The 11050-nt window shown below is 40.2% G+C and overlaps 1 protein-coding gene across 1 annotated transcript; it reads right to left on the reverse strand.

Annotated features, from left to right (window-relative positions):
• Window positions 1-1243: 1243 nt before the first annotated feature.
• Window positions 1244-10946, reverse strand: LOC146464183 (alkaline phosphatase-like). Its single transcript, XM_085130100.1, has 8 exons — window positions 10793-10946; window positions 8588-8917; window positions 7362-7607; window positions 6155-6391; window positions 5180-5320; window positions 3639-3746; window positions 3016-3297; window positions 1244-1733 (listed from the first exon to the last, which is right to left on the reverse strand). The coding sequence occupies exons 1-8, from the start codon at window positions 10827-10829 to the stop codon at window positions 1501-1503; spliced, it is 1614 nt and encodes a 537-aa protein (XP_084986226.1). The 5' UTR covers window positions 10830-10946; the 3' UTR covers window positions 1244-1500.
• Window positions 10947-11050: the final 104 nt, after the last annotated feature.

The raw sequence follows: 11050 nt of genomic DNA on the forward strand, positions 1-11050 counted from the left end.
GTTTGCTTTTCAAACAAAAGCTTTTTTTTTTATCAGTGTGCAGGTCGGGAAACATGTGTCAGTGAATGACATTGTCAGATACAAAATGAGTCAGGAAAAGCTCTTAAACTGAGTTTCGACTGCCGGAGTCCTTTTAAATATGAGACATTTACTTTCGGTCGATCTGCACCTTACTAACATGTATTTAGATCATGAAAATTGGTAAACGTGCAAATGAATTTTTCCCTCTTGATGAAACGTTTTCTCTTTATCCAGCGGGTCCCTTTGCATCTGCTGGAGTTATTTACGGCGCCTGTTACGCCCTCTCGTATGTTTTGTCTACAGTGGCTGCCCTTCTGACATCCCAGTAACCAAAAACTCCAAGTTTGTTCAAGGAGGACTCTTTGTAACATATTGTTGGGGTGTTTTGATAAAAGAAAGCTGCCATGAGTTAAAATAACCACAAGTAACAAAACTGGGGCAGGGTTGTTTTCGTTTTGGATTTTTCGTGAAGGCATGATGTATGCCGCTTCAGCTAAATGTCGCGTGCCACTCCGATCCAAACTAAGTCAACGGGAACGCGTAAACAATGTAGGTTTATCTAAAGCTGGTGAGGTCGTCCTTCTTCAAGATTATGGAGTTGAAAGTGTGTCCCGGCCAGTTCAAATTCAGAACAATGGTTGCCTGTCAACCATAACAACGGGTGTGGGGAAATTAACAAAATGTCGGCTTGACCGGGGCCATTTACCGGAAGCAGGGACAACAGCGGGGATTTAACATGTAGGAACATTAACCGAACCTTTGTTCTTCTAATTTTTGTGAGATTATAAATAAAACAAGTCACAAACGGTTCCATACCTGGGTATGCGACTTAGTTCAATTTTGATAATTAGATAGATAATTAAATCGAGCTTATTTTACGAGACGTTTGAGTTAAGGCGGGTACACCCACTAGGATCGGGTTGGAATTTAGTCCGCTCAAGATGGACTGTTTCGCGTCCTAAGTGGCTCGTTAGCAACGGTTTCGTGACAATATCTTAGAAGACTGGATAGACATGGCGAGCAAACCCCAAGACAAGACTTCAACTCGAATCACAGAGGAAGAAAGTGAGCTCGTTATATGTGCTGAACCACCTGTGCTCCTCAGACAATGATAATTAAGAGGGTCCGTCAAGATCAGAATTGGCGTGGCAAGAAACAGCGGTTTTCGATTCAGTGCGGCTTTAGTACTCTACAACGTGGTTCAACGGAACCAAAACAGACATGTGTTCCGACGTTTCTTTAATTCTTTTCAGGAACAACTGAAACAAAAACCAATCAGGAATACCCTAAGTTTGTAACTTGTCAGTTTAAGTCTACTAACAGTTATTCTTTGTTTTAATGGAAAACTTTGGTCAAAACTTTCAGTTTCAATGTAATAAAGATAACACTGTTATCAAGAGGGACTAGCCCCATATCAACCGCTCTCGATCAAAGAAAGAAAATAATCAACTTCCTCGACAGTTCATTGTTTTTGTTACATCACTTTTTGACAACTATGATTATCCCATATACCACCATCACCAAGAGATAAAAAGAAGGAACGGAAAGGACGTGAGCTGCATTCGTCGGTTTGCTCTTCCTTTTCACGTGCTTTTCACATGATTTTTGCTTGCTGCTACTCAAACACAGCGCGTGGTCCATCACGTGGAAGACATACTGCTGTTCAAATACGCCATGAAACAGGTAAGCACCAGGCCCGTCCGCGAACACCCCTAAGAAAAACATGCATGGATGTTAAGTCAGTCTACAGTATTCTTCCTTATAACCCACGCGGCTTGTTGCGTCTGAAATCTTTTACATTGAAAACTGGCTAGACTACAATGGCACAAGAATGCTTCTCAAGCTCATTAATAATTCATCAAGAGAAAACAAAGAAAATTACTACTGTGACCGTGGTTTGGATATGTGTTCCTAATTACCATGAAATTTTGCCAACTTTAGCCTTGAATTCTTCCAAGAATTAGTGATCATTAAAGAAACCATATCAAACACTCGAAAGTATGTTTCATCAGAAATCAAAAACCTACTTTTCAGTGTTTGAATATCTGATGAAACACACCTTCTCGTTTTTGATGTAATACTTCTAAAAAGACGGTGTTTAAGTGGGAATCTGATACTAGCCTATTTTCGCCGGAGATCTACCAAAGAAACTTTTCAGAGAAACCTATCAAATCTTAGCCGGTGTTTTGGAGGATGGAAAAGTTAAAATCTCTTGAATATTACTAAATCATAAAAATAATATATCTACTATTCCTTGAGTACATCTCAGTCCTTGAAATCTGAGAGACTTTCTCTCTCTCTCTCTCTCTCTCTCTCTCTCTCTCTCTCTCTCTCTCTCTCTCTCTCTCTCTCTCTCTCTCTCTCTCTCTCTCTCTCTCTCTCTCTCTCTCTCTCTCTCTCTCTCTCTCTCTCTCTCTCTATTATATCTCATCTTTCACATGTATATATTTTATATCTTGTTCATTTGAAATCCGTGGATGTCCAAAAAAATTAAATAAAAATAAAATCGTGGAAGATATTTTTTTTATATAAAACACTGCAGTCAGTTAGTCAGCCATCACGCGAAGAAATTTTGGTTAATAACATACGTTAATTATCAAATCTTATTTTTGGTTACCTTAATATCTTAATTTCTATTTCAGTCGCTACCTCCTAATATTAAAGTGATCAATACCAAACTCTGAGGTTTTTCCTACAATTTACCTGGTAACAACCTTGAATGACAGCTTGATTTTTTCATGGCAACAAAATTTTGGCAGCCATACTTTTTAAAAAATTGGAATTTTATACTCTTTCAAGGGATATAAAATTTCAATTTATGGCATTTTTTCCAAAACTTCGAAATTTTCACACCGTTTTTGCTTCTCTTCTTCATGCTTTTTCTGAGGTTTTGGAGAAATCTTAAAATCTAAAATCCAAGATGGTAAATAAGAAGAATCAAGGACATGTCTGTATCTTAGTACAAGCTGTTCTGAAACCTTTCACTGGTCTTACCAATATCTTCAGATCCGTGAGTTTCATAGTTCCTCTTAACCGTAGCTTGTTGGTGATAATTCTTGTCCGCTGTGTCCACCCCTCTCAGGTCTGGCCGAGACCCGTTCAAGCCTCCAATGCCATTGTGATACCCAATCGGTGTATATGTTTTGTTATTCAAGTCCACATCAAATTCGCCGGTCAAATACTGCACTAGGCCAAACACAGGATTCCCACGCTTCGCATATGTGCCGATGGTAAAGACGTGAGAGTGGTCAGCGGTCACTGTTATCAGGGTTTCATCTGTGAAAATAAGATTGTGCCTCCTTATACCAAGATACTTTTGCAACCGTGGACAGCTGTTTCGAGCTGGTTGGCTCTTGTAAGCACGGTGTAACAGCAAGAAGTAGAATGTTCAAGCAACATAAAGTCAGTTTTCTCCTAAAAGCACTTGGTAATAAGCCCCTTTCCAGCTTGCTGGTCGATTGGATGACAATGCCCTCGGCTGAAAGATTGCCCTTAAAATTGCCTAGTTATTTCATGTTAATTTTTAAAACAGTGACGAGCGGAAATAAAGGTCAGTGTATTTCCTGTCAGTGCCGGGCAATTATGAACGATTTAAAGACTTGTAGCTAATCACGCACCTTTATCAATGATTTCCTTCGCCTTCGCCACGGCTTTGTGGAGAGCGACTGCATCGTTCACAGCTCTGACTGCCTGGCCATCGTGGTGTCCGAGATCAATACGCCCTCCTGTCAAATACAACATCGATAAGAAACCACAGGCAATGCAATTCATAATCACGATAGGGCTAACCTATGAGAACTAAAATTATTAACATTGAAGTTGATGTAGGAAGATTTTCCCGTATTCTTGCCTGTAACTCGATCAATACAGAGTATTTCAGTTCAATTGAGTGTTAAAAGTGATTTCGCGTTTACTTTGGTTTTGCATTACTACGCTCTGTGGTTGGTTAACAAAACTCGCGTCACTTTCTCAACCAATGGGAATCCAAACCAAAACCAACCGTGTTTTCCCGCACTTGGCGCCAGTTACATGTATTCGCTTCGAATTTGGATTGGCTCGTTGTGTTGTTTACATCTGTTGCGTTTGGCCAGTGTAATAATTATGGTTTTGGTTTTACGACACTCAATTGGAAACCGCTCAATGCGTGTAGTGAAAGTAAATCAAATAGAAGAAAGAACCTCGTAGTTACTACGCAACTTAAGCAGTTGCGAAAAGAAAGCCTGAACAAAAAAATTCAGGCTTGAACGGGATTCGAACCCATGACCTCTGCGAAGCCGGTGCAGTGCTCTACCAACTGAGCTATCAAGCCAATTGGGAGCTGGTATACCCGTGAAGGATGAATAAATAAATGTAAATATATGAAACATATATTTTGAACTGCGGATGAAAGTAAACTTAAGCGGCCTTCACACGGCAAACTCAAGTTGGCAAACTTGTGTTGGCAAACTCAAATTGGTGTGTGTGAACGGCACAAAAACAGTCGGCAAACACGTTGGCAAGCTGTTGGAAACAAATAGAACTTGCCTCTATTCTCGCCAACTTTTTTACCAACTTTTTCGTGTTGGTAAACTCGTATTTGACGTGTGAACGGTTGGCAAACGTGTGTTGGTGACTGTCAACCAATCAAAACACGCGCTCTATTCACGTGATTTGCGTAATCAGTTCGTTTTGAGGATGTCATTGGATATAGCTATATACGGCTCTTGAAGTTACGGTTACGTTATGCCTACAGAGAGGACGTAAATAATAAAAAAGGGTTCTGTGTAAATTCTGTGGTGTAACCAGTAACTCAAGGCCCGTTTCAGAAACGGTTTCAACATTTGCCCAACATTCGTTCAACAAACGTTGAACGGATGTTGGGCAAATGTTGGATGAACGGAGTGTTCAAACGGTTTTAACGCCATTCAACAATTTCAGGAACAAAGGAAATGTTGAATTGATGTTGAATGTAAGTTTAAGCCAAGTTAAATTTGATTCAACACGCTTTGAACAAGCTTTCGACATTTTTTTTACGCTTTCACAATGTTGAACGACCTGTTAAAACGCACCCGACATTTGGTTCAACAAAGTGTTGAACGCATGTTGAAGCAAATGTTGAAACCGTTTAAATGGGCCTTTAGTCTTCTCACGTATGTTATCATGTCTATCTTGCCCTGACCTTCCACTAACAGGAAGTATCCTTTAGGGTTTTTCTGCAGTATTTTGATGGCCTTTTCTGTCATCTCAGCTATTGATGGTTCACCAGCAGTGTCTTCAGCTCGGTCCACTTCGTACTGCATGTGAGAGTACTCAAAAAGTCCTATGAACGTGGACAAATCAAATTAATGAAACAAATAGGAGAATTAAAGAGAACAACACTAGTCTTTCAGCAGTGCACAATTCAGTATATATTATATGACCTTAGTAGCCTGAGCCGCAACAGCTCATTCGTTTTTATGCATTTGTTTTGACTTGTGTTATGATCGTTTAGAGTATGCTATGTAATAATTGGGTTTAGGTAACTTCGTTACAAACCGCGCTATAAAGATATTTTATCCCGTCTTGGCTAGGAAAACGCATGTCGACGAAGTTACTTTTAACTTCTTTTTTATGTCTTTTCCCGTCTTTTCTATCAATGAATTTCGTAAAAAACGACCATATATTTTTGCCTCGGTCTGCTTGGTAACAAGAGACCCGTGGGAACTATAGTCCATTTAACTAGGTTCATGTGACAAACATCCTACGTTCTGCTAGGATTTGAATGTGTGTGTGTGAAATAGATGTAATGTTATTTATGTTTTAAGTTTGGTAAAAAAAATAATAGTTATATTTTTTTCTTTCATTCTTAAACCGCGTAGGCTCGATTTCCAGAGATGACCAGAGATGTCTTGGAAACCATTCACAAAATGTCAGTAGCTAGCCAGTGCCTGGGCCACTCCTTGCTCATGCTACACATGGAATCACGAAAATGCCATACTCACACACGAAAGCATGTCGATATCTTTTTATGACTTCGGAAACCTGATGAGGGAGAGCGGAAAGTCTACAAAACATGCCCTAAAAAAACACGGTACAATCTACAGACACACTCGTCTTAAAGATGCAATTTAACTTAAGGGGATGTATATGCACAACAGCAGAAGTCTTGACATACCCATCACATGATCAACCTTTTCGACCTCAATCTCGTCAAACTGTTTTTTATTCCACACGTACTGTGAGTTTGGATGTTTGTCCAGCCACTCCTGTATCAGGTCTCTGCCGTCCAGTCTCTTTCCTTTTTTATCCGGGTACTCAGGATCTGTCTGGTTTCGATGCATGAGCTCTCTGCGGCCTCCAGCAAAGATGACTTCAACTCCATCGCCGTACGAATATTCAGCGAGTTGCAAGGCTGTTGATGGGCAAGAGACATCGAGGCAATTATTATGGGTAGTGCACTGTATAGTGCACAGATTCGAAGCGCGTGCACAGTACTAGTACTACCCACATGTACGCAATACGTACCTATTTTATCTAACATATTCATTTGCATTGATTACTTACATCAAGAAAGAATCAACCAATCATCAAACTTAATTCATATAAAAAGCTAACAACTCGTGGGGTCGTGTAGTGGTGGTGATGAGGTTCTTCTGAACTGGTGGTGACGTCGACGATGACGATGGCTGTGACAGCCACTACAACTACACTGGCGATGATGATGGCGAAGCTGATGGTAATGATGATGATGATGATGATGATGATGATGATGATGATGAGGAGGAGGAGGAGAAGGAGGAGGAGGAGGACGAGGACGAGGAGGAGGAGGAGGAGGAGGAGGAGGAGGAGGAGGAGGAGGAGTGTTATAGCTAGTGATAGTGATGGTCCTATTAAGTTTTATCGTCAGCCGTAAAGACTTCAGAACGGCCAGAGTTTTTTTCTCTACTGCTGGCTACAATCCCAGTAACACTCATGCCACCACGCGTCGTTTCAAATGCCGTGTACCTATATATATACTTCAGGGCACAGTTGTTCAAAGCCCGAGAAGAGCTAATCCTGGGTTAACGTGAACTTGGCTTTGAGCTTAATTACTAATCAATAAAGACTCTTCAAAAGGATTTTTGTTCCACAGTCTTGGCTTAGAGTTTTCTACACCGCCCGCTTAAAATAAGCTTTTAAAAACAAAATTTTTAATCGGGGATTAGCGTTAATCGGCTTTCGAACAACTGGGCCCAGATGAACATTTTTCTACAATTAAATGAATGCTTTTTGAGTCATGTATGGTCAAACCTCAACAAAGCATCCATCAAACGTTCTGCGTTTACCGTTTCTTGAATGATATAACTACGCAGCAGTGGAATAATAGAGGTTTTTTCCTTTACCTATATCGCTGCAAGCAGTTGCGTTATCATAAGCTATCTCTTTCTTGCTTGCGTCACTTTCCCAGCGACGATCCACGGAGTGCGCGTACGTGCCCGCGGGCGTTGCGTGTGTGACGCGCGTGGTTGTTACGATCCCAGTTGACATTCCAGCCATTTCTGCGAGGGTTAAAATGGATATTGTTTTCCTTTGCTCTTCAGCTGATGCACAGTAGCCCCATTTCACGTTTTCATCCATTCCAACAATACCTTAAAAGATAACGTAAAACGAAAAACAAAAATATATCAGTATTATTCTAAATAAGAGAGGGATCAAGCCTTTTGACACACAACCAAACAGTCCGCCAAGAGAGCGCGCTCCGAATCGGTAGCGGACTGTTCTGGTGTCCACCTATTCATTACTAACCTCAAATATAATCTTTAACCACTTTTAAAAGTTTAAACTTTTCTCATTTTCCTCAAAATTAATCTAACGCCCACCCACCCTTTTCATCAATATAACAGTTCTATCATTGAGAATGAATTCCCTTTATCAGCGATATAGGTGAAAAAAAAATACATCACTCTCATTCATTCACCAGGCTTATTTATTCTATCACATTTATTCCATTGCGCATATGCCACAAATGACATTTTTATCATAACAGGATACAGGATATTTTTCCCATGAGCCTAGTTTAATGGCCTTAGCTCCCACGAGTCTCCTGTAGCTCAGTGGTAGAGCATCCGAAATAGTAATCGGAAGGTCTAAGATTCGGTTCCTGATAGGAGCACACGGATTTCCTTTTTCTGAGTATGTCTCTGTCACTCACCGAAAAAAAAAAAAAAAAGAAGAAGAATACATCATTCTCATTCATTCAGCAGGCTTAAAATATACTACCACATTTATTACAATTTAATCATTTTTAAAAAGTCTGACAGATTGATATGGCCCACAGCACAGTATGACTCCATTTGAGGCACTTTGGGTTGCTTGAAACCTCCAGAAAATTATTAAGGAAAATGCTGAAAAGTTATACAGCCATAACATTTACCCGAATGGCCTCTTACCAAATCATCATCATCATCATCATCATCATCATCATCATCATCATCATCATCATCATCATCATCATCATCATCATCATCATCATTTACAATGAATATCGTCTTCGTCGTCGTCAGCATCAACATCATCATCATCATCATCATCATCATCATCATCATCATTATTGTCATCAGTTACTTACCCTGGTCAGTCTTCACTCCACTCAGGAATGCCGTAGCAGAACTGGCCGAGTCAGGCCCTTGCTGATCGACAGCGTACGGCTTAGCCATAGCTGACCACGGGAACTCCTCCCAGCTCAGCACATTCTCCTCTCCTGATTGGCCCTTCATCTGTCCGTCCAGGAAGCGCGCGGCAGTGATTGTTGTGATACCCATTCCGTCACCCAGAAACAAAATGGCGTTCTTGGCGGTGTTCGTATTTGGCTTCACCTTCAGATTATCTTGAATCAATTTGACGCCATCTTTGTACCACTGGTTATTGTCTTGGTTGTTCACAATGTTGCCATTGGCAACTGAAATTAGAGAGAGAAACGTCGTCAGTAACGCATAGAAAATACGTTCCTGACACGGGACGCAAAGGAGTCGTATGAATCGTATTCGACCTCTATTTCAATTTGAATTCCAATGTTTGACTAGCCTGACTTCGTCCTTTAATCAATACCTGCGCCCTGATGAAGACTAAAGATAAATCGCGTCGGTGCTCAGCATAGAAGCTCCCAATGTCGGCGCTTTTGTCTCTCGAACGCAGGCATAGCTTACAGGATCCCACACCTCTCAACTGCATGACCCTCCGACATATACAGCAATAAGGGAATAAGGCTTAAGCTAGAATGTTTTCTTGGGATGAATACTTGATTTCGTATGCACTCGAGAAGATTTATTCTTTCGGTCTTCTTGGTACTATGTGAGGTAAGCAGTTGACAGCATGACATTGAAGCTTGATATTTAACTGTAGCGTGACGCATTACGTTATTTTCTACAAGGTATGATACAGCTTCACTGTTCTTTTTTTAATCAAAATATTTTTAACATTCTGTTTGTTCTTGGAAATCCGGATTACAGTTAACAGTAAAGCAATAAAGATTATTTAATTTTAAAATAATGCCCAAATTCAACTGAGCAAAGAGTGTAACTTGAATCTTTCTGCGTTGCCAGTCACGATCTGTTCACATTCCGCAGTCCATGAGTGTTCAAAAGTCCGGTTCCAAAGTCTAAATTTTCTTCTCTAACGGAGATCTCAATTACAAAGTAAATTAAAAATTGTGTTTCTCCCTGAAAATCCGGATTACTGTCCTAACAGTTGAATAATTATAAACGACAAAACGACAAACATCAATTAATTTTAAAATCATGCCCGAATTCAATAGATCAACTAAACAAATAATGTAAGTTGAGTCTTTCCAAATTTTTAGACACAACAATATTATCGCGTGACACGCTGCATATCTATCCACATTCCACAGTCCATGCGTGATAAATAGTCCAGCTCCAAAGTCTAAATTTTCTTCTCTGACGGATTAACGTTGTGTTTCTTCCCAAAAAAAAGCCTAAAACCGTAAACTGCTAATGGCAAGGAGTGTTACGGCAATGGCATTTCAAAGGATTGGCGATCGATGCCACTTTGAAACAATTGACAAAAGACAACAAAACAGAATGGATAAACCGAAAAGCGACCGACCTCGTCCCTGGAGCGAGGCCCAGTTATAAACAATAAGCTGGCACCTGGGGTATCATTTTATAATTACCGTATTTCCTTCTCCTTCAAGCCATATGTCAAAAACTATTGATGTTCAGTTCCTATGTTTAGCAGGTGGCGAGACGAGAGGGACAGGGAATATTCACTTGTCCTTCCCTGGATAGCCAGGTCTGGGGAGAAGCTTGGGGGAGGGGCGGGGGAATTTTAAAAATATATTATATATTTTTCATTGCATTTGAAGGCGCAAACATTACATAATAACAACTCTTTTCGTAAAGTTATCTAAAAAGTTATGAATAGTCCAGCGCCTACTTTTTCTCTCGCTTTTTCGCAGAGTCTTAACAAAAGTATAACCATGATAAAAACGTTCGACTGTAAGTGTAGATTGAAATTAAGAGCATCCCAGACATAAGTAGTGTACAGCAATTTTGAATTGTTCAAGTCTTCATGAACATTTTATGGACCTTTATGCATATGGTTGATTTCACCGTTGAGCAAATAGCCGCGATCTTGAGCGTTTGATCCACTTTTCTTGGTAGATTATCCTTTTAAATTTAATTCCAAGAAAGGAAACATCTGTGAAATACAGCCGCTTAGCTAGCGGCAGAAAACAATAAAGATGTGGCACAATTTCGACAAAAGCTGCAACATCGAAAGAAGTAGTAGAATAAACATTTTCAAAGTGACTTACCTGCAAGGATGCATAGCACCAAAGATGAGTATAGCATTGTACTTTATATGGCGTACTCAGCGGAAGAAGAGATAGCGCTACTCAGAGCGCTTTGTATCTTATCAGTGTAGTAACCTGACCCGGAGTCCGGAAAACACCATACACAATAGATAAGGGCCTGTCATTCATGGGTACCAGATCACGCTGTGAGCGGAAGTTGGAATGGAAATTTTCCCCTTCACTTGAGTACGGCAGCGTTTGTTCTATTGTTTATTCTTG

Source organism: Pavona decussata, unplaced genomic scaffold (genome assembly GCF_977016875.1).
Source record: "Pavona decussata unplaced genomic scaffold, jaPavDecu1.1 SCAFFOLD_168, whole genome shotgun sequence".
Lineage (NCBI taxonomy): Eukaryota > Metazoa > Cnidaria > Anthozoa > Scleractinia > Agariciidae > Pavona > Pavona decussata.

What these genes read in the sequence shown, in the direction of transcription:
- LOC146464183 (XM_085130100.1), bottom strand. Translation starts at nt 10,829, where the DNA reads ATGCTATACTCATCTTTGGTGCTATGCATCCTTGCAG. An exon ending in GGTGCTATGCATCCTTGCAG is followed by an intron (nt 8,918 to 10,792) that starts GTAAGTCACTTT and finishes CTCTAATTTCAG; the next exon opens with TTGCCAATGGCAACATTGTG. An exon ending in AAAGGTTGATCATGTGATGG is followed by an intron (nt 5,321 to 6,154) that starts GTATGTCAAGAC and finishes CCACGTTCATAG; the next exon opens with GACTTTTTGAGTACTCTCAC.